Source organism: Alnus glutinosa, chromosome 2 (assembly GCF_958979055.1).
Source record: "Alnus glutinosa chromosome 2, dhAlnGlut1.1, whole genome shotgun sequence".
Classification (NCBI taxonomy): Eukaryota; Viridiplantae; Streptophyta; class Magnoliopsida; order Fagales; family Betulaceae; genus Alnus; species Alnus glutinosa.
In genome coordinates, this window is record NC_084887.1 from 29,780,039 (window position 1) to 29,803,663 (window position 23,625).

General features: G+C 33.7%; 1 protein-coding gene and 2 long non-coding RNA genes across 4 annotated transcripts; 2 read left to right on the top strand and 1 right to left on the bottom strand.

Annotated features, from left to right (window-relative positions):
* The first annotated feature begins 1,334 nt into the window (after positions 1 to 1,334).
* LOC133860166 (uncharacterized) lies at positions 1,335 to 4,577 on the top strand. Its single transcript, XR_009898881.1, has 3 exons — positions 1,335 to 1,589; positions 2,938 to 3,045; positions 4,065 to 4,577. It is a non-coding gene; the product is annotated as an uncharacterized LOC133860166 (long non-coding RNA).
* A 535-nt stretch (positions 4,578 to 5,112) lies between these two features.
* On the bottom strand, positions 5,113 to 7,852 carry LOC133860167 (uncharacterized). 2 transcript variants are annotated; one of them, XR_009898883.1, is made up of 4 exons: positions 7,570 to 7,852; positions 5,960 to 6,103; positions 5,815 to 5,878; positions 5,113 to 5,730 (listed from the first exon to the last, which is right to left on the bottom strand). It is a non-coding gene; the product is annotated as an uncharacterized LOC133860167 (long non-coding RNA). The 2 variants fall into 2 exon arrangements; XR_009898882.1 differs by having other exon boundaries at positions 7,500 to 7,852.
* Positions 7,853 to 15,801: 7,949 nt separating this feature from the next.
* On the top strand, positions 15,802 to 16,726 carry LOC133860479 (receptor-like protein 51). The gene has a single exon (XM_062296071.1). It carries the CDS (start codon positions 15,884 to 15,886, stop codon positions 16,724 to 16,726), a length of 843 nt encoding a protein of 280 aa, XP_062152055.1. The 5' UTR covers positions 15,802 to 15,883.
* Positions 16,727 to 23,625: the final 6,899 nt, after the last annotated feature.

A 23,625-nucleotide genomic window follows, 5' to 3' on the forward strand; every position in this document is an offset into this window, starting at 1 on the left:
TTATTTTTTATTTTAAATACATTACACAGGAGAATGATTACAATGAGACAAAAAATCCAGGTAAGCGGCTCTCCAACCATAAACTCAACTAAACTCAAACCCTAGCTGGGCGGTTGGGGGGAGGGCGGGGGGCGGGGGCGGGGGCGGGGGCGGGGGCTAATCATGAGAAGATCCATCATTAAGAAAAAACGAGATCTATAAATGTAAAAGTCTTCACATGCAACAAAGATAATACCAAAATAGAACAAGGAGACTTAATGTTACGTGAATGATACATAACGGAATAAATTGTTAGGATCTGACTGGAACTTAGACCTTAAATTTTGAGGAAATTTACGCCTTTTAGATTATGAGGGAACCAATACCTTTTCAAACATCATGCATGATATTAATTTACTGATCCATCTTTATTAATTGATCATCCTTTTAAATAGGGGACTACATAACTACATAATTCAAACTGAACCAAATTAAAAGACTTTGAGATAAACTATGTATAGAAAAACCTACTACTAAATGACTTATGTACTATAGTGCTATAAATAATTAAAAAATTGACTTAGATAAATAACTACAACTATCCTCTAAAATAATTTTTCATGAGATATTCCGCCTTGGTAAAATCCTCTTACATGCAAATTCTAATACCATCACACTTAATCCCACAAAAAAACAAAACAAATTAAAAAATTACAAGAGAGCACCAAAAAAAAAAAAAAAAAAATCCAAACTACAATAGTAAAGGTGGAAGGCACTGCCGAGCCTATTTCCTCTTTTAAAGACAATCAAATTAGAGAAATGCTAAAATATCTCTCGGTGTTCTCCTAGTGTTCTCTTAGAATGGCATAAATGTAATTAAAAAATTACAGTTATATCCTTTTAGATGGCATAGATGTAATTTTTTAATTAAAAAAATTACATTTGTGCCATTTCAAGATAACACCAGGAGAACACAAAGGAAATGCTTTAGCATTCCTCATCAAATTAAAATGCAATATCTTTATATATAACCTACTAAAAAAAAAGTATATCTATATATATATACATATAAATTAATTTATTAACCGAATAATTATATAACACTTTCTAATCTTACAGTTACAGTGTCTCCCTACCCATGCTCGCTTGTATTTGCAAATTTTTAAAAAAATTGTAGCATTTTTGGTTTGAATAGTCAGTTTAGGGTCAAAGATAGAAAAAACTGTACACTTACAAATAACCCAAAATAAAAGGATCATTCTGCAACTAATTTGCTTTATGGGTACGTGGCATGAGGTCCCTTGTCTATAAAAAGGCCGAGATGTGTTGGCTTCTACCAAACAGAATTAGGGTTGTGGTCACACAGGGGAGGCGCCGATGGAAGTTGAAACTGAGAAGAGGGAAAGGGAGATTGGAGCTATCGGGAGTTGTAGGAATGGGATATTTGGGATGAACGAAAGTGAAATAAAATTCTTAGATTTACAACATTAATTCTTCCCAAAATCACCCAATCCTGTGATTTCCGGCTGTTCCTCCCTTTCCCTTCCATCTCTACACATTTTACCCGATCTGGGTTCTCTTCTCCTGCCTTGATTTGTTTCCAGGAGGAGGTATAAATTTTTATTTTATTTCTTTTAGTTTTTCATGCTCTATCTTGTTTTCTTCTTTTGCATAAATCTACCTATCGCTATTTCTTTTGTTTCTGTTTCTTCTCCCTTTTATACGTATTTCCCTGATCAACTTTTAAGTTTTTTTTTTTTTTTTTTTTTGGCTATGTAATTACTAAGCTAAGCAAATATCAGCAGATATACTTGGAAGTTAGATCTGAATATAAGATTTTATGTTTGAATCATATTATATTACACTGGTAGTTTTAACAAAACGCCTAACAATGATAGATCTGGGGTTCTTGTGTACATTCCGTAGTTAATCTTGTTTGGATCTTGTTTACTTGGAATCGAGACCTTGATTTGTGGTTTTTTATGGTGTGATTGAGAATATAATGGATTTGAAATCAAAAAAATTAACAAAACAAGAAAAACTATTTTAGTTTACTATCTCATAAAAACTATTTTTTTTTTTAAAAAAAAAAAACTAAACTGGGTCCTTGCTGAAATGAGCCGGTTCCTTTAAAAAAAAAAAGGCTTTGTTTGACTCTTTTATTTATTTATTTTTCTGTCTCGCTTCAATTTGTATCATAGATAGCACTAGGGCTATGGTTAAAAACGAAGATGGTATCTGTTCAAAAACTAACGATAATTCACGTGTCTACTTTCAAGTACTAACAAAAAGATTTGTTGGCTGATTAATTTGATTTGTACAACTTTTTGGTACATTTGCTTCAGAGTTCCAGAATTATCATTTGAAGTCATATAGGAGATGATACGGTATTGCTCTGCAAATAATTTTGCCTTGTTATAACCGTACGTGTCGACAGGTTTAAGAACCCAAATCTGCGAATGGATGGGCTAAATCTTTGAAATAGGGACACATTTCAGAATTGGTTTTCGAATTTTGAACCACAAAATCAAACGACAATTCCTCTATTTTAGTCCCCGACACTGGTAGCATATACTCTAGTGATGTAATTATTATGATTTTCATCTATGGAAAGCATTGGGCATTCACAGAGCTCTTATAGGTTTTGCTTTGCCTTCTAATGCCAAAAATAGGACACTTTGGAGCAAAAATTGGGTTACTACTCTTGCTGGTTTAGCTGCAATGCAGGAGATCAAAATGTTCAATTTGGATGAAGTTTTAGTAATTTAAGCTCGGTTGAACAATTGAAATTTACCTTTAAGATTCTCTAAATGGTTTGTAGCAGCAAGACCAGCAAGAATCTAAACAAATGGTTGATTTTCCTAATGTTTTGGTACCATTAATTGGATTCACACTGCAAAGAAATCTATTTTCTGAATCAAAGCATTTTTTATATTCTTCTTTGTATTGTCAAAGCAGGAGCTATGATAGCTTGCAAGTTAGCAGCAATGGTACTTGAAACTTGAAAGAGTTCTCTCATTAGCTTTACTTAACGTAACAGGTGGAGGTTTTGAGTGTTTTCCAAAGGTATTATATATCTTTTTGCATCACTCCGCTAGACCATTTTCAATTCCTTTTAAACTTTAGAATATAGATATTACGTTCTTATCATATGATTACAAATTTTTTTTCCTTTATTGAAATAGACATTCCAACCAACATCATGTTAAACGAATACGGCTCCGTATCCATTTTATTTATAAGTGCATAAATTTTAATATTTTCAGTTCACCATGAACAACATATCGCATTTGAATCCATGTTAGTTTCAAATGTCTAGTTCATCTTTGTTCAAATTCTCTCTTTATACTCATCTTAGAGGACTTTTAAATGACATTAGTCGGGGACATAATTTGCCATATATCCTCTAAATAATTAAAGCTTGGAATTTTTACACTCCAATCTGGGTATTGCTTATTCAATGAAAAACCAAGGTCTAGAAACAATTGACCTTCCATTGTGAAACATCTGTAACTAGAGCTGCTACTGCATGATTTGATGATCAAGTATGACTGCATACAGTTGGAATCTGTTGCACTACTGTCATAATTCATCTCATGAAACAATTTCTATGTGCACCAAAACTTCTTTAGGTTCATATAAAACTAAATGGGGATGAATAATGATTATTATTTCATTGCAAAATCGACCAGCATTGAAGGCTTTCTGATTTGCAAGGCTAATATATGCTCCTTTGCACTATCTCATATATAGTCTCCTGCAAGACGGAATAGAAATCAATCATATCTAATTTCCAAAGTGATTTTTTTTTTGGTAACTGTGCACAATGAACTTTAGTGGCAAGGGGAACCTACACTTTTAACTTTTTTGATTATTCAACTTGCAAAGATGTTGATATATACGAATTTTTAAAAATGTTAAAGGCGTTATTTTTGCAGTATTAAGATATAACATTATACTATTCAAGACTAAAGTTGTATTGGCAATTTTTAGATATAATGTCAACCTTCACTGGTTTCAAATGTCTTTTCTGTCAATCTTTAGTTCTTTATGCTAGTAACTTGTTAACTTCGTTTTCCTTCAAGAAATTGAAGTTGTTGTAAAGTCCTACCATCAGTATTTCATGGGAAAGCAGACATTAATCATCCTTGTCCTGGATTGAGGAACACCAAAATCATAACATAGCGTAATTTTTATCTCTTGGACTAATACAAATTTCAGCAGAAAGTGGTACGACTGTATAAACTACAAGGTAATTTTTCAAATTAATTTTGCGTCTGTTATTTTTTGTTTGGTAGTTTATGATATTTCAGACTATGTTTTTCATGTAGAAAGTTGGTGATTGTGACTTCTTTGGACAGGCTGATAATTGAAACAAAATTTAAGGAGAATATGAATCAAACTAATCAATTTCAGCTCAAGTTAGAAAATCGAGAAAATATGTATCAGGTTGCCTTAGTTTTTATCATTTTGATTTTATTATTTTATGTCAATGGTTATATTGGATTTAGTGGTAGCGGCAAGTTGATGTTAAAATGAATTTGTAGTATTTGTGTATTTGAATCTCATTGGGAAAATGATAATGTTGAAACAAAGTCTTGAGGCATTAGTGTGTATATTTGTGCTTCTAAGTTTAGTTTTGCTATTTTGTCATAAAATATTTGCACTCCCTACGTTTTGCTCTATCAAGGGATGGAGGAATTCCATTTTCACGTATCTGGATGAAAATACATCCAAAGCACAAGGTTCCATCAAATACATCTTAATGTCGTTTACACCGCCATCATTTCAATTAGCACGATTGGATGGTTGGGTGGCTATGTTGTACCAAACTACCAATTTTCGCAAGGTTGGTGATGGATGAGAAGAATTTTAAACCAGACCCCTTCTATTTGTCTCTTCAATATTGCATATAAGAGACAAAGAAAGAAACAAGAAAGTTGTAATAGAAGAGCAACAATCCTGCCTCTCGGTCTTGATACCCCCTTGCCCCTGCTGCAGTAGAGAGAAATGGGAATAACCAATAAAAAGAAAACAATTCTAGAACTTGATTCAATTAAAACCTTAGTGCTATTCAATCGTTAGACAAATTTTGCATCCCAAATTTTCAATTTAAGACAAATCTTCCTCCAAACAATAAATCAAATATTGTAACCCAAAGTTCAGTGTATATAAATGTTTCCTCAAAACAATAGGCCATGCATGGAACTTCCACCATTCTCATAGCAGTGGTGTTATCAACATAGATCAAACAAGCTTTGAAACAAAAACTGCAACCATTGAAAGGGTTAAGAAAATACCTCCTCGAAAGGCAAATATACATCAAAATGCCCATAAAAAAGTACATCAAATACACATGTGCACCAAAACTGTACAAATATACATACATTCAGCATCAAATATACATTCACATCAAATATACATCAAAATGCCTATCAAAATGTACATCAAATATACATCAATATACACCCATGTTTTGCCTTCTGGTTCTGGAGTCTGTTCAAAAAATTACCCACGGTCAATGCACATGATAAAGAAAGCTATTTATCTCATAAAAAAAATAAAAATAAAAAATAAAAAATTAATGCTTCTATGGTACATTTATCTAACAAAACACATTCTATGGAATTGATAGCACTGAATTTAGCATGTACTGAGAAGGAAGGTCGTGTTAAGTGAATAAATCACATAACCCTTCTGAAAACTTTCATGCCGAATCCATGTTTTGGCTTCTGCCTTAGACCTGGAAGACTTCCAGAGGGAACAAAGGAGGTATAGTCAGTAACAAGTAGCCAACATAGAAAAGCAAGGAGCAGAGGTTATTCTAATTTATACCTATATGAAAGGTTTTCATACATCTAGGCCCAACGGCCCAGCACAATTGTAATGCCAACTCCCTCTACAAAAGAAAACAAACGAGGAAACAATCAATCAGAACAAAATAATAACACCTTTCTGACTTGGAAGTTCAGCAACTGACCTTCACAGGGCTTCCATAAGCTTCCACGAGCATGTCCATTAAGAAGTAGAAATATCAAACATCATTTAACAGAACCCTTCAAAATGTGGCTTGGGGACATGTCCATTGGAACTTGACTATTTCCATTGAAACTCATTATTTCACCTATTATGTGATCCAAAATTACATTTGATGTTCCCTTAAAAAGGGATGATCATACATTACAAGCTCATATATATATATATATATATATATATATATATATATATATATATATATATATATATACTGGGACATCTGAAGATATACAATACAATACAATACAATCATAACAACACGTATTCTATTGTTCGAATAATCTTGGATATCGTCACATAACATCAAATTATCATTATGCATGCTAAGTGATGGGCATACACTGATAAATTTCAAAATAATCTTGGATATTGTCACATAACATCAAATCACACCTACAGAACAAAGCAAGATAACCAATAACCTAACAACTACAATTCAACTTCAGCCAAACAACAAAACCAGAATTTATAACTGCAACAAAGGCTGCAGATTCCACCTATTAACTAGAGCAAAGGATTTTAATTAAAGTCAGGAATTAAACTAGGGCAAATGATTTCTTTTGAATGCCTTTCAAAAGGGCTTGCGACCCAAGCATTCTTCCTTGAAATGTTGATCCTTAGTAAAACTATCTCATTCGAACTCTCTTTGACCGAGTTTGCAAACCGGCTATTCTTACCTTCATTGTGAACCAAGTTTTTGAACACCAAATCAAGAGCCAACTTAACCACTAAACCTAGACTTTGAACCAACCTAGTTTCGACCCTAAATTTGCCAACATAAACCCTAACAAACTCCACATTTGACAATTATGTGACAAAACTCATCATTACATACAACTCAAAGCAAAAACACATAGAATTACAAACTAATCCTAAACTAGGACTAGGTTGAATTCAGAATTTAAACACTTGTCTTCTTTAAACATGCATACACACATTAAACGTATAGAAAACAGTAAAAAATAGATATATAAGCTATGAATAATTAAGATAAGGAAATAATCAACATAACTATATGACTATCAAAATAAACTCAAACATGACTAAAAAAAAACACTAAAAATAGCTGCACTTTCCCTATCTCACTTCTCCTCCCTCTTTTGTCCCTAAATGATAAAGAGAAAGTCACAAAACAAGCACAACAGCAGAATCATGATGTCTAAATGAAAATGTTTAATGCATACCTAAACCCATGCAATTGCAACTTAATCATCATAAGCCTAAAGTCTAAAGCACATGCCTAAAATGCATAATCTAAATGACATACATCAAGCTATTCAAGCACAGCAAACTAATTAGAAGAAGAAGAAAAAAAAAAAAAAAGCACAACACACAAAAGTTTGTGAATGCATGGAAGCACAAAACATTAATAACTCCCCCTAAATCAATACCAATTTTAACAAAATCCTATACCGTATACCAATTATAACTAAACAACAAAATCTTTTCATGAAGCAAATAACCAAAGATGCAGAACCCTATACCGAAAGTCTAAGTGACTTTGTAACCCAGCTAAACTCCACAGAAATAAACAATATTAGGAGGTTGGATTACAACAGATTCGGCCACAAAGAGAGAGAGCATCGCTGGAGATAGATCTGATCGCCAAATCTGTCGGAGACGGAACACCAGTGAAGGATGGCCTGGTGGAGGGTGGCCGACCACCGAGAGAGAAGCCAACCGCCGAGAGGGTCGGTCACAACCGGTGAGCGAGCGAGCGGCGGCAACGGCAGGTTCATACGGAAGTTGGAGAGAGAGAGAGAGAGAGAGAGAGAGGAGGGGCAGCGTTGGAGGGGAAATGAAATTTAATTTCCCCTCCAACCGATTTTCAACCAAAACAAAAAGAAAAGAGAAAAAAAAATAAAAACACCTTTACACGTCAGCTTGTTGTGCGGGTATTGTGCTAAAGAAGTGCAGGGATCATTTCTGGAAAAAAAAAATAAAAAAATAAAAAATAAAAAATAAAAAATGAAGAAGATGAGAGTTTGGCCCTTGAGGGTAGTTCAACCATCCCAAAGGTCATGTGGTGATTCCCAATGGTCAAACTGTCAAAGTGTAAAAAAATAAAAATAAAAATAAAAATTAAGGGGTATTAGCCTTTGGGGGTGGTTTGATCATTCTGAAACCGGTCAAAGAACAAAAATAAATAAATAAATAAATTAAGGGGATTTGGGCCTTGGTGGTGGCCAAACCACTCCCAAGGGCCATGGGGTGGTTCAGCCACCTCCAGAACGGTCGGTTTGGGATGGTTGATCCCACCCTTAGGCTAAATGGGGGTGGTTGAGCCACCCTCAAACTGGCCATGGGGTGACTAGCCACTCGGCCACCCCTCCTCTCTCTTTTTAATTTTTTTTTTCAATTTTTTTAAAAAATTTAATAATTATTTTTTACAAGTTAAAGCTTTCTTTTTTAAAGGTTTTTTTTTTTAATGCATGAGACACATATCAGTATCTGAGAGTAGACACATGGACTACCGTTTGCTTTTTTACAGAAATTTTGTACGGGGGCCAAAAAAATAAAGGAGTCAAATTACATAGGACAAAAAGGTGTTTAACCCGAAAAAGAAGAAGGAAAAATAAAAATAAAAATTGGGTCCTTACTGAATTGAGCCTATTCCTTTAAAAAAAAAAAGAGCAAAATTATAAGAAATAAAAAATAAAATAATAACTTTGTTTTCCTTTGACACAACTAACTCATCTCCCGTTCATTTGAACTGAAGGGATTTGGTTCTGCTATTACTATGGATTGTTTTCCTGTGTGATAATAATGTAATGATTTATGCTCCGTTTGTTTCGACGTAAAATAGTTTCTAGAAAATGATTTTGTCATTTTTCGGTGTTTGGTAAGGGCGCAAATAACGGTCAATCGAAAAATTATTTCCTTTAAACAAAAAATGCTTAATAAATTTCAAAAAATGATTTACGCTTTTTAAAAGTGTAAATCATTTTTCCGTAAAAGGCAGACGCAGTCGACCTTTACGTTCAAACAGTTGACTATCACCGGATTTCGACAAGCCAGATTCCGGCACCGAAAAATTACTCAGAAATCTAGCAACGTTCGGCAACCGTAGCTGGATTCCTGCAGTACTGTGCCAGATTCTGGGCAGACTGGTTGGAATCTTGTCGGAGCGGCCGAATCCTCAGCTATCTGACCGGGATCTTGGACGGATCTGGCCGAGGATTGGCTGGGATCCTCCCAGAACGGCAGGATCCAGGCCAGGACAGTCGGCTTCCAGTCAACTGGCCGGGCTGGGATTCGACCGTTTTGTGAATAGGGCACAAATGACCAAATGCCGAATTCTGGTCACTTTTGCCAGAATCCGTATGCGCCAAATATAAAAAAAGTATTTTTATATTATTTTATATTAATATTTTTTATGTTATGAATACAATTTAATTTTTTAAAATTAATTTGATTGAATAAAAATTAAAAAAAAAATTGTAATTTTCCGTACGCACCAAACACCAAAAAATAATTTAAATGAAAAATATTTTTTTGAAAAATGACTCCCTAAAAATATTTTTTTAGGGACTATAATAAGAAGTGCAGCAGAAATGACTCTCCATCTACCACGATTGTAATGTCCCCAGCAACATCTGAGAAGATACTGTATATATGCAAACGAAACAGCTAATGTGAGCAATCTTCCCATGAATAAGGATCATACATAAAGTAATCAAGAGCATTGCAATTCCATTAGAAGAAAATAAAACCATATGAACAAGAAAAGAATTAATGGACTATTCAAATTCCTCCATATCAGCAATATTGGGATTTTAACCCTCCCTATCCCATGGTAATAGTTGAGATCTCAACTCCATTCTCAAATTTTTAAGTTGATTAATTGTCCAACATAATTGAGATCTTATCCGTTATTCACACTTAGAAAAATCAGAGTGTGGAACTTCCAGCAAACATATAATAAAAATCACACAAATAAAAACTAGAAGCAGGACAAAGAACCTTAATAGAAATTATGGATCAAAAGAATGGCCGCAGATATAAATACAGAGACGCAGAAAGAGATGATTACCGAGTAGTGAAGGAGTTGCAGAACTTGGGATTTGGAGAGCGATAAGAAGCGGAGAAGGAGCTAGGGCTATGTGAAACTCTTATACATGAATCTCATACCCTGTATATCTTAATGTAGGATTATTGTAAAATAATGTACCGTCGAAAAATCATTTCTCAATCCGTGATTTAGGGAAATGCTTGGGTACTCACTGGGATCTCACTCTTATCCCACTATTGCATATGTGGACCAATGATGTAAGAGATAATAAAGAGAATGTTATGGGATCCACATTTTTTTAATAACATCATTAGTCCACATATGCAATGGTGAGATAGGACGTATATTGACTGGGAAAAGTTGGGGGAGTAAAATGAGTTGTCAAAAGTGAAATTTCTGACTCGTTTGGTTGTGTACATGTAGTAAATTGCAGATGTGTCCGTCCTTAATGCCTTAATTGCCTGAAAAGACAATTTAGTCATTCATAAAGTATTGAGAACAAAATAAGCCCATTTCTGAACGTATATAAATTGGGGAGTGATTGTTGTACACCAAGAGTGTACAACAATCATACAACACCCCTTCACAATGGGTGGGCCCCATACACTGTGGGACCCACCCCTTGTGAAGGGGTGTTGTATGATTGTTGTACACTTGGTGTACAACTATCATTATTCATATAAATTAACGTAACGAATAAGTGTAATTGCTAATTGTTTTTCTACGATAGAGATTTTCGAATTATGATTTTTAAATGTGTAATTTTTTTAAAAATAATTAAAATTTTAATTAAGAATTTGGTAAAATTATAGTTTGATCATTAAAATTGTATATTCACCTTTAAAATTTTGTGTTTTAAAAAAAAATCACAATGCCTACAATTAGTAAATTGTATTTTTATATTTTTAAATCGTAACTTTTACATTTTAAAAAGATTTATTTTTTGTTATTTTGTTTAAAATCGTACTTTTATTTACAAAATTTCAATTCCAAATGTACCCTTAATTCAAGTGGTAGGATGCAAAAAAAAATAAAAAATCATATGATATATGGCTTCGCAAATTTTGGATCGTTATTATAAATTTAATTGTCTGAACTAAACCTGTCGCTCTGGTACGATTTTAAAAAAAATTATGAATAACGAAAAAATTTGTTTTTTAAAATTATATTTGGATGATTTAAAAAATTTGAGTCAAATTTTTTTTTTATTAAAAAAAAAACAAAACAAAAAATAGATAAAATTTGAGTAGAATTTAATTCAAAAAAATATTCAAAAAATAATTTCACCCAAACATATCATTAAAAAAAAAAAAAAACGACCGTCAACTTTTTCTGTTTTTACTCACTTTTAAATAAAGCGTTTCCTTACTAATGGTTGAAGCAGTTTTTTTTTTTTTTTTTTTTTTTTTTTTTGGCTACTTTTTTATTAGTGACAAAATTAAGCAATTATTTACATATGTATTCATTCACACAAGTAATAGCATTCTCAATTATTTGCCATTTTTTAATCAAAACTTTATTATTATTATTTTTTTATATATATAATTTAGCTAACCATTTTTAAAACCACCGCCTACCATTTTATTTAAATTTTCGCCCTATTTTATTAAAATAATTATTCTTTAAAATGTGGATTGTCGTGGGTCTTGCACGCAAATCGATAACTCTAGCAATATAGGCCGGACTCTTTCCATTCATGCATGACTCCCTGTCTCCCTTCGGAAGAGAAAAAGTTGCTAGTATATGGAAAACATCAATGTGGGTATTGTTTGAAATTTCTTAACGGAATCGCAAATGAGGTTATTAGTAATAGATGTATCTACAAAATACAATTATCACTTTTAAGTATTCACACATATACATATGCATATATTATCTGTTATCTGAATATGTGGTAATAAGTATTTTAAATTATTATTCAAATTTATATGCAAGATTAAACAATGCGATTATTATTATATACAAACTTAAGTAAATTAAAATTTCACATATTATCTAATTCACGATTATTAGTCATAAAAAGTTATTGTTTCATAGTGTAATCAGGATTTTGATTACTAAAGAAAAGAAAAAAAGTAAATACAATGATGTATAACTTCGAAATAATAGTAAAAACAAGCTTAACATAACTAAACATCTTAAACTAACCAAATTCAATGTGATATTGTTTTAGTGAATTTATATATATATATATATATATATATATATATATATATATATATCAAGGGAATGCAGATGTGGTTAATAACCGCACCTGCATTTCTTAAAACAACTATTCGCATATGTGGATGCGGATAACGATTAGCTACGAATAGCAGATGCTAGCTATTATTATTATCCTACGTTTGTACTCTACATGCAAGATTAGAGATTTTTGCAGAGAGATAGATTTTAAAAAAACAGTAGCATTTTTTTTTTTACTAGTGGAGGATGGCTTTTCTTCCTACCAGTAGGGTAAGGAGCTTTAGTCCCCTTGACCAGATTCGGTGGTGGTTTTTGTCTCCTAACTCTTCGGGGTTGTGGAGTTTTTTTATTGTGTTTTTTTTTTTTTGTTTATCCTTTGTTTTTTTTGGACAGGAAATCTCTAGTGACTTTGTTGGCTTGGATCCGATTGTTTCCTTAAGTCCCCGGTGTTTATCGTATCCTCTGGTAGAGTGTAAAGTCTTTATTTGAGAGCCAGATCTGTGCGTTTTCACCAGAGATTTCTTGTCACGCGCCCCCTAGCTGCTTTTACCGCCGTCTTTCGGTCCGGCCTTTTGAAGCCGTGGTTGTGTCGTTATTCCCTAACCGGCACATGGCTTGCACGCATAGGGAAACTAGTTTTCCGAATCGGCGCGTGAGGGCTACGCTTCGTTACTCAGGCCTGGTTTGTGGCAGTTGGTGGTGGTTGGGTGCTGCTAGGGGTCTCGGGAGATGGCGTGTGCCTTGCACGCGTCGACTCAGGCAATGGCCGACTCTTTTTCGGCGAGGGCAGTAGATGTATCTTTGCAATGGGCTGATATTATATGGGTTTTTAGGTGGCTTTTAGCTAGATCAGGCCTCGTATCATTAGTTGGGTTGTACTTTATTGTATTGAGAGGCCCAAATGTATGTTTATGTAATGTTAGTCTATTGTATTTGATAGCTGCTTTAAGTCAGGTTTTATCCTGACTTAGTGGGTGAAGATTCTTTATTTCTGATCACTGCGTTGGCCTACGGGCAGAGCTTTTGCCTTCAGGCGGCGAAATCGCCTTCTGTTTTACTCTTGTAATTATGTTGACCTTTGGTCACTTGTAATCCTCTTTTGGGACTTTTATAAGTAATGAAGGTGATGTTAAAAAAAAAATTGTAGCATTTTATTGCTTTGAATGGTCAGTTATGGTCAAAGATAGAAAAAACTGTACACTTACAAATAGCCCAAAATAAAAGGATCATTGTGCAACTAATTTGCTTTATGGTTAGAGCATCCTCAAAAGACTTTTTCTATTTCAAAAATTTTACTAAATTTTGGTGAAAGTTGTCAAAACATCCCATACATCAAACTTTTTAAAATTTTTCTAAAATGGTGAATGATAAAAACTCTTTCCATATTTAACCTTTCAAATCCTTTCTTTATTCATTTTTTAATTATTTTTTTTCAAATTCTTTCAACCAAATTCTTGCAAGGGGATTCCATCCCCTTCAATTTTTAATTTTTAAACCGTTAGGGTAGTTGTTTCAAAACTAATAAAAATAATATTTAATTAAAATAAATAAATGTTTAAAGAGTTTGATGTTAAAACATAAAAAATGAATCTATTCACTAAAATTTAGCTAAATTTTAAAGATTCTATTGAGATGCACTAACGTGGCATGAGGTCCCTTTTCTATTAAAAGGCCGAGATGTGTTGGCTTCTTCCAAGGAGAAATATGGTTGTGGTCACACAGAGGAGGCGAAGATAGAAGTTGAAACTGAGAAGAGGGAAAGGGAGATTGGAGCTATCGGGAGTTGTAAGAATGGGATATTTGGGATGAACGAAAGTGAAATAAAGTTCTTAGATTTACAGCATTAATTCTTCCCAAAATCTCCCATTCCTGTGATTCCCGGTTGTTCCTCCCTTTCCCTTCCACCTCTACATATTTTACCCCATCTCGGTTCTCTTCTCCTGCCTGGATTTGTCACCAGGAGGAGGTATGAATTTCTTTTTTATTTCGTTTAGTTTTTCATGCTCTATCTTGTTTTCTTCTTTTGCATAAATCTACTTATCGCTATTTCTTTTGTTTCTGTTTCTTCTCCCTGTTATACGCATTTCCCTGATCAACTTTTGAAGTTTGATTCTTTTTCTTTCTCTTTTCCCTTTTTGCTAAATTAAGCATATTTCAGCAGATATACTTGGAAATTAGATCTGAATATAAGATTTCATGTTTGAAGCATATTTTATTACACTGGTAGTTTTTTAACAAAACGCCTACCAATGATGGATCTGGGGTTCTTGTGTACATTCCGTAGTTAATCTTGTTTACACGGAATCGAGGACCTTGATTTGTGGCTTTTTATGGTATTATTGAGGATATTTGGATTTGTTTTTTGAACTTTTCTTAAAAAAATCACAAAACATTAACAAAACAAGAAAAAGTATTTTAGTATACTATCTCAAAAACTATTTTTTAAACCAACAAAATGAGGGAGATCTGCGAGAACTCCTACCCATATCTTACCATTTCTTCGGAATTTCCAAGATTCTTGTGGCGAGATTAAAGCCCCTTTTGGCTTTTGCATAATCTCATCCACCCGTTGCAAGCAGCCTTTGTTCCCAATCGTGCTATCTCCTTCTATCGAAGGGTTTTCCTCTCTTTTAATTTAGCTGTCTGCTTCAAGGACCCGTCTACCAGTTGGGAAGCTAGACATCAAGTAGGTTTTTTTGAAGACCTTTCCCTTCTACATTATTCTAATCTCCTACTTGATCTCCATTTCTTTCGTTTCTGTTTTACCTCTCTTTTAAACGTATTTGCCTGATGGCCCTGTTTCACTTTTGAAGTTTTGACTCGCTCAATATATATATATATTTTTTAATTTTTTATAAAAAATATTATTATTATTGTTATACAAATCACCCACAAAGCATCTCCTTTTGTTGATTCATTTCAACTTCATGTTCTCTCTCTCGCAACGTACGTAGGTCGACTGTCGACAGTAGTCACTAGTCAGCACTAGAGCTGTGTGTTGTAATGTATTGGTTTAGTGACTGCTTTGTTGAGTTGCTGGTCTGGAGCTCTGTTGATGGCTGCTTCGTTTGCTAGTTTTGGTTAGCTGTGTATGGCTTTGTATTGCTGTTGGTGTTTTTTCTTGTGGGTTTCTGTGTATAGCTTTCTATTGCCGGACTCGGATCTGGCGCGCGACCTCTGGCGACAGATGCGGCAACAGCTGCCATAAGTCCTGGGTTAACTGATAATTGGCCAGCAAAGCTTCTGCTTTTGTTGTATCCCTTCAACTTCAGGTTGGCTTTGTTTGGCGGATCTGGCTTCTGTGCTGCACTTCAAAAGTACAGCACATGTGCTAATTTAAAACGGTGGCGTTTTAACTTCAAAAGAAAAAAACGGTGACGTTTTAAACCAATAGAAAATTAAACCCAACTTCTTGTTTGACACCGTTAATCTTCTGCTCTCTCACGTCTCTCTCCCTTTCATCTCTCTCTCTCTCTCATGAAATCTGCCTCTGCCTCTCTCACCACTGTCTCTCTCTCTCAAATTTTCTTCCTATGAGATTCTGATTCTGCCATGGATTGAGATTAAATTAGAAGAAGAAGTTTGAGGCATTTGGCTCTCTCCCTTTCGTCTCTCTCTCTCTCACTCACGAATTTGCCTCTCCCTTAGCTGAATTAACAGAGAACCAACAAAATGGCAGCAGCAGCAGCATCACTATTCCGCTTCACTCTCCTTCTCCTCCTCCTCTCCACCGCCGCCACCAACAGCAGTAGCAAAACAATCTCCCTCTCTCCCACACCCTCTCCCACTTCCTCTCCAACTCCAACAACACCAACTCCAACTCCAACTCCAACGACATCGTCTCCATCTTCTTCTTCTTCGCCCTGCACGCTTGACCCAAAGCAGCTGAGAGCCCTTCAGTCCCTTAACATCCCAACTGCCAAGGACCCTTGCCAGAGCAAGAACAACGCCACCCTCTGCGACTCCTCCAAGCCCTTTCGCCACCTCCTCTCCCTCTCCCTCACCAACTGCTCCCCAAACGACGCCGCTCTCTCCTTCATTGCCCTCAAGTCCCTCTCCTCCCTCCACTCCCTCTCTTTCCTCAACTGCTCCATCTCCCCCGTTCACTTCCCTCCCGAACTCTCCTCCTCTCTCCGATCCTTCACCTGCATCCACTCACTCAAAACACTCACCGGCTTTTGGCTCTCTCACCTCCATAACCTCATCGACCTCACTGTCTCTGCCACTCCCATCAATGCTTCTGGCCTTTATGTCATTCTCGGCAACATGAAGAAGCTTAATTCCATAACCATCTCCTACGCCAATCTTATCGGTTATATTACTAAACACTTGAATCTCAACCTTACCAACATCGATCTTTCCAGTAATATGCTCAGGGGAAAGATACCCAATTCCATTACGCTTCTTGAAGATCTCGATTTCTTGAATCTTTTGTCAAATGCTCTTGTTGGTGAAATACCCAACTCCATTATCTTGGTTTATCTTATCTTGGCATCCTCAACTGAATTAACATAGAACCAACAAAATCAACCATAAAATTTGCCACAATCGGCTACTTCAATAACCCAATAAGAAATTACAATTAAGCTTCTTTCAATCCAGAATCTCAACAAACTTCAACCAATCAATTTTAATTTCTAGGATTTACCAAATTTCAGTTAAACCAACTAATGGGTATAACAAAAACAACAAATAATCAGTTTAATCTTAATCCATGTCAGAACTAGGATCTCATAGGAAGAAAATTAGAGAGAGAGAGAGAGAGAGAGAGAGAGAGTGATGAGAGAGGGAGAGGCAGATTCGTGTGAGAGAGAGAGTGGTGAGAGAGGGAGAGGCAGATTTGTGAGAGAGGGAGATGAAATGGAGAGAGATGTGAGAGAGCAGAAGATTTACGGCGTCAAACAGCAAGTTGGGTTTAATTTTCTATTGGTTTAAAACGTCACATTTTTTTTCTGTTGAAGTTAAAACGCCACCGTTTTAAATTATAGAACAGAAGCCGGATCCTTGTTTGGCAATTGACTTGCCACGGTAGAATAGTAGGTTATTATTTTTTAGAGTTAGTAAAAAGTAATAAATTTGATATAAAGTAAAAAATTTTGTATAAAAAAATGAAAAAATTTTGTATTTTAGTAAATTTTTTATTTGTTCCCCCTCTACACCGGAGCTGCTATCTTGTGGGTTATTGTGCTTGTCTTTTGTGGTTGTTTTTATTGTTTGTTGTGTAGTTTTTTTGGGTTTCTGTCTCCCTGCCATTCAGTGCCTGTATTTTGAAGTGGAGACCTTTTATTAAAGAGTTTTGTTTAATCGAAGGAGTGATTATGCACAAAAAAAGTGTGCACAATTTGTGCATAACCAGATATACGGGTGGCATGCGTCTGGTTTTGCACACTGTTGTTGTGCTCCTTCTCTGTCAGTGGAGGCTTTCTGGTTGCTGAAGAAATCAAGCAGGCTTTTGGTCCAATTTTTTTTGGCTTTTTGCCCAAAATATAAAGAATTGTCAATTGCCCATTTTTTTACTTCTTATTCGTAGTATTCTCTTACACCTTATTGGACTGAAATTTCTTAAGAATCGATTTGTTAGAAATTTCATATAAATCTATTTAAGATTGATATGTGTCTTTTAACATGTGAGAAGTACATGTTTTAATAGCATGTACTTCTCACATTTTTTTTTTTTTTTTTAATAACATCAATAAAAAATTGTGTTTTTCAATTGCTTAAAAGACATATCATTTTTATACGTGGATTATAAATTTTTTTTTATAAATCGATTTGTAAAAAAATTATTTCCCACTTTATTTCTGGGTAAGAGCTTATCCCTCTTTAATTTTCTTTCCTTTCTGCTTTTAAACTGTTATGTCAGTCCAGAAGTTCTGGTTCAATCGCTAGTGGTGGTTAGGTTCTCAATGAGATTTGTGGTTTGTGCCAAACGAACTGGCACCTCCTAAATAGATTTGGGTCTATGATAATAAGATGAGAAATGTTAGGTATTATTTAAATTCTATTCGAGATTCATTTAATAAGATTGATGTGACATTTTTAACTAATTTTTAGTGTAATCTTTATTAAATTAAATTATAATCTAATGGTTAACATAGAGCTCCAAAAAGACGTACAATATGGAAGAATCAAAGTAGCTAATCAAGAAGCATCAGATCTTAGTACACCCACATTATAGTTGTGGTGATGGGTGATCCATTCACACGACTTTCGTTTATCGCCTGTAATTTTGTCTGGGACCCCAAAGGACAAATTGGTTGTAAACAATACGAACCAAAGATTTTAGCAAATAAAATAAAATAAAAGCATTATCAAACAACTTCAAAAATAAAACATTTATAAATACTTAAATTTATTTTTTACTTTAATGTTGTATGATAATTAAGAAGTAAAAAACACCCGACAAACTTTTACAAAGCGAATCGAAAACTCAACTATTTTTGGCTAAAAAATTAAGTGGCTCTTTAATAACTTACGACTCCAAAGCTTTGGACCGGTGTTTGGCAAAGAGTTTTAAGATGGGAGAATCTTTAATGATTTCTATTGCAACAGAACAGAACGAAATATGATTCTCTTCATTTCAAATAAAATATATATTATTTATTTTATACTCATAGTTTAAAGTTGATGCATATATTGATTTAGATAATTTTAAGTTATTTAAATTTTTAAAAAATGTATAAATTCATAAAGAGCCTAATCCCAAAAGGACAGGTTGGTCCGGGCCGTATTGTTTTCCAAGTTAACAGTTTGAACTGGCGGTGCTGTTGGGCTTGGACAAGGGTTCTGAGTTCAGGTCCATTACACATAAGAAATCTAGAAACCAGTTAGGAAATGGCTCCTTTATTTCTTTATGGTTCGATAATTGACACCCTCTTGAGTCTTGACGCTTTGGTTGATAGATTTGGCGAGAAGATCATCATTAATGGTTGATGAGTGGCTTCGGCCCTCTCCTGGGCTAGCAAGCTCAATCTCTTGTGTGGAGCGTGATAATTAGGATTGCTATTGTTGAGGACTTTAAGCCCAATCCCATGAGAGATGATCAATTGCAATGGATGGAGATCCTTCAGTGTAGTTTTTTCCGATGAGGGTGTGCTTGGGAGAGCATTCGGGCTCGTGGGCTAGTCGTTGAACGGCACGAAATGTTTATACATAAGTTCATATGTTTATTTCTTAACGTAGTAGTGAAAATCATTATCGGATACTTTTCTTTTAATAAAGCATAATCTCACTTTATTGATATCATTTTTTGTTGATAATATTTTTATTTCATGTGGACAGTTGGTACATTGTAAACCGTTAAATGTAAAGCATTGCTAGGATTTAACAATTTCAAAATCTCAAATGTTTAAGAAATTTGAGGGTATCCTAATCCCTTTCCGCCGGTGATTTGCCTTCTGGCTTGTTATGCCAAAATTTAGTTAAAAATTAAAGAAAATGGAAGCTGCATTATTATCTTCAAATGCATATTTTATGGATAAAATTGCAATTGGTTGGATGAACTTGAATTATTATTATTATTATTATTTTGGTGACATGTCCACACACAGGAGGGGAGATGGGAGATTCGAACTGGTGACTTCCGCTTCATGAGGCGTGATCTCTAGCCGATTGAGCTACCCCTTGAGTAGAAATGAACTTGAAATTGATAGACCAAGAAGACAAGAATTTTGTAAACTTGGAATGTTATAGAAACTAAGTTGAATTAAATTACTAATATATGCTAACATTAACAATAAAATTTAGCAATAAATTTGGAAATTCAAATTAATATATATGCTTTGGAAAGACAAAAGAATGAAATTGACATCGCCCCTCCCTCTCTAGTGAATATTATAGATTAGCCAATAAAACTTTAATTAAAACCCACAATTTCATGAGACAAACAAACACATGATGGTTTGGCGGAGGATAAGGGCACATTTGGTTCTCACGTACGTACAATTTAAATATCTTTCCATTTTGTTTTTCCGATTACATACAATTAATCTATGAATTAATAGATTCAAGGGCAATCACGATCATAAAAAATTTGGTGAAAAGTACACATAACCTCCTCAAAATACCACTACATTGTCGATGTCCCCATAATGACAAAAATACCCTTCTTAAAATTATTAAAATAAAATAAAAACTAAAAAGGTTATTAAAATTAATATAAAATAATAAAAAATTATACAAAAATGATAATAAAAACAAAAATTTAAAACTAGTTTTTCTTCTTTTTTATTTTTTATTTTTTTTAAAAAAAATTATAATTTTCAGTTATTTTTTCGTTTTTTTTTTAAAAACACTTTTTTTTTTAAAAAAAAAATTTAATAAAAAAAACAGGTTTTTCTTTTTCGTTTTTTTTGAAAATTGTTTTTATAATTTTCATTTATTTTTTTGGTTTGTTTTTTTTTAAAAGAGTTCTTTTTTTTTAATTTTTTTTTTAATTTGTTTTTTTTAAAAAATATTTTTTTTAGTTTTAGTTTTTTTTTTTTTTTTGAATTTATAAGTGCATTTTTGTCTTATTCAAAAAAATTTAGGGTCATTTTTGTCTTTTTGTTGGCCTTAGGGGGGACATTGACATTTTTTAGTACTTTGAAGGGGGACATTGACACAATTGGTAGTTTGGAGGTACATTGACAATTAAGTGGTAGTTTGAGGGGGATATGTGTAATTTTCCCAAAAATTTGAAACATAGACATTCTTGTTTTATAAATCTGATTCATGGTGATGGCTTCAAACCTCCTTTTAATGGGGATGGAAGCATTCAAAGACAACAAAGTTATATCCGTAATGTTAAATAAGAGAAGAAAATAAAATAAAATAGAAACTATGAACACAGGTAAAATTTTGTTGTTCCATATTGCAGCTGGAATCTTCAAATATATATGGGGTGGGATCATGAATGTTGGTGCGATTTTTCGGTCAAAATAGACTACCATACGACTGGACAGAGAGGGGCCTGTCCTAGAGGAGGTATAGCTTTGGCCGAAAATTTCATGCCATCAATTTATTTTTTTGCAATTTATTTTTAATTAATACATCATTTAATAATTCTAGGTTTAGGAAAATCAATAAAATATCAAACATCTAAAAAACACATGGGTTCGGCTAGGAAAATCGATCTAATTAGTTCTGCCTGGCGTCAGTTGGTATCTTCAACTGACGCAGGACAAAACTAAGATTGTTCTGATAGTGTATGATAGTAGTAGAAACTATGAATTGAAGATAGAAAATGGAATTCAGGAAGAAAGAAATTAAATAACAAATAGGGAAAAGATAACCCCTAATTGCCCAAAATAAGCATATAGAGAAATAACTCTGAAATACTTAAAGTTTAATTGATACTCTAAAACTTTATTCCAAAATAATACAGATACATTTATATAGGCTAGGTAAAGTTTGAGTACTTTCCAAGAAGAATATTTGGAGAAAAAGAAAGAAATAAAAATACAAAAATAACCGTAACCTTTGAGACAAAACAAAATATTTGTACAAAAAGTAAAATATATTATTTTAAAAATAATCTTCAAATATTTTGTACAATTCTTTCGATTCTCGGGTTGATCTTATTTTTTATTTTTGAATTTTGTTTACGGAAGAAAAAGAGAGAATTTACTTGCAATAATTTTTGGTTTTCGAGATTTTGCTTGCAATTCTTTAGGGTGGAAACAAAATGTTTGAGTTAGTCAGTAAAAAGGGGGTGGCCTATAATGTGTGTAATCTTTTGGTTGAAATCTTATTCCATTCATGTTAAAAAATTTAGTCATTCATGTGTTGTCACTAAACAAATTAATGAATAGAAATGATCATTTGATTCCATCTTCTTGTATTAATCTTGATCATACCAATCGTACTCTCACTACAAAAAAAATTATTTTTCGCCACTTGCAGTTCGCCACGTGTACGGTCACTGTACACGTGGCGAACTGTTGGCCGCGTGCAAGTGGCCACGTCAATACACGCGGTAGATCCGGTTGACACTAACTGCACAATTGGCCGCGTGTATTATTATACACGTGGCAATATGTTTTTTTTAAAAAAAAATTTGATTTTTTTTTATTTAATTTAAATCTGTATTTAATTATTTTTTAAATAATTGATTGTATTTTAATTTAATTCTTTATTTTTAGAGGAAAAAAAATATAAAAACTGAAAAAAAAAAAAAGAAAAGAAAGAAAGAGGAAAACACACGTACGAGCAAGTTCAGTAGAGAGAGAGAGAGAGAGCGAGAGACAGAGAGAGATAGAGAGCGACAGAGAGAGATACAGAGAGAGACAGAGAGAGAGAGAGAGCGAGAGAGAGAGAGAGAGAGAGAGAGAGAGCGATACAGAGAGATAGAGAGAACACACCGTGTGAGAGAGAGAGAGAGCGAGAGACAGAGAGAGAGAGCGAGAGACATGTATTTAACGTTTTTTTTTTTTTTTTTTTTTCATTTGAAACAGTGGCGCGCGGGACAACTCCCGCGCGCCTAGCAAATTCTGGCCGCGTTCTTATACGTATATATACATAATAAAATTTACTTTTATTAATATATATTTAATAAAAACAATTAGCCACGTGTATTTAATACATGCGGCCATATACAAAACTTAATAAAATTTGTTTTTATTAATATATATTTGATAAAAACAATTGGCCACGTGTATTAAATACACGTGGCCAATTGGACGCGTGTAGAAAATACACGCGGCCAACTATGATGCGCATACCTCTAACCACGTGTACTGTATACACGTGGCTAATTGGACCAGGTACTGTAGACACGCGGCCAATTGTAGAGTTTTTTGTAGTGTCTTAGCAAAGAAAATCATAATTTCCCGATTGAATTCGATTATGAAAATACCTAGTATGGATTATATAAATAATACAATTTTTATTAGTCCTATTAGGATATCGTGTTAATACATCTAATATTTTTCATCATCGTATCATAAACTCTAATAACAACATCTATTCTTTTTGTGTGAGAGTTCGATGAGAATTGAGAACCGTGGTATCCATACACTCTGCAATTAATCTGCATCCATTAATTACTCATGTTTTGATGACCTTCAATTTTGGTCACACACACATATATAATGATATTTTACCAATTATTTTCTGTAGTGTCCTTCAAAGGGTAACACATTCATATATAATTCTGTTTATCATTTTAATAATAATAATAATAATAATAAAATTATATTTTTCATTAGCTATGTACTAGGTGAGAGTTCAACTTCTGAAATGAAAATCCTTAATTTTATTAGTATTAGCCGTCTTGTGTCACACTGATATTCTAATGAGATTGAGTCAGGCTATAGTTTAGTCGGACTTGAGAGAGCGCTTATGGTTTCCACCATCTAGGCTTCTTGTTGGAACAAGTGGCTCATATTCTCTTTGGCATAGAGAGTAATACGAGAATACCAATATAGTGGCCAGTT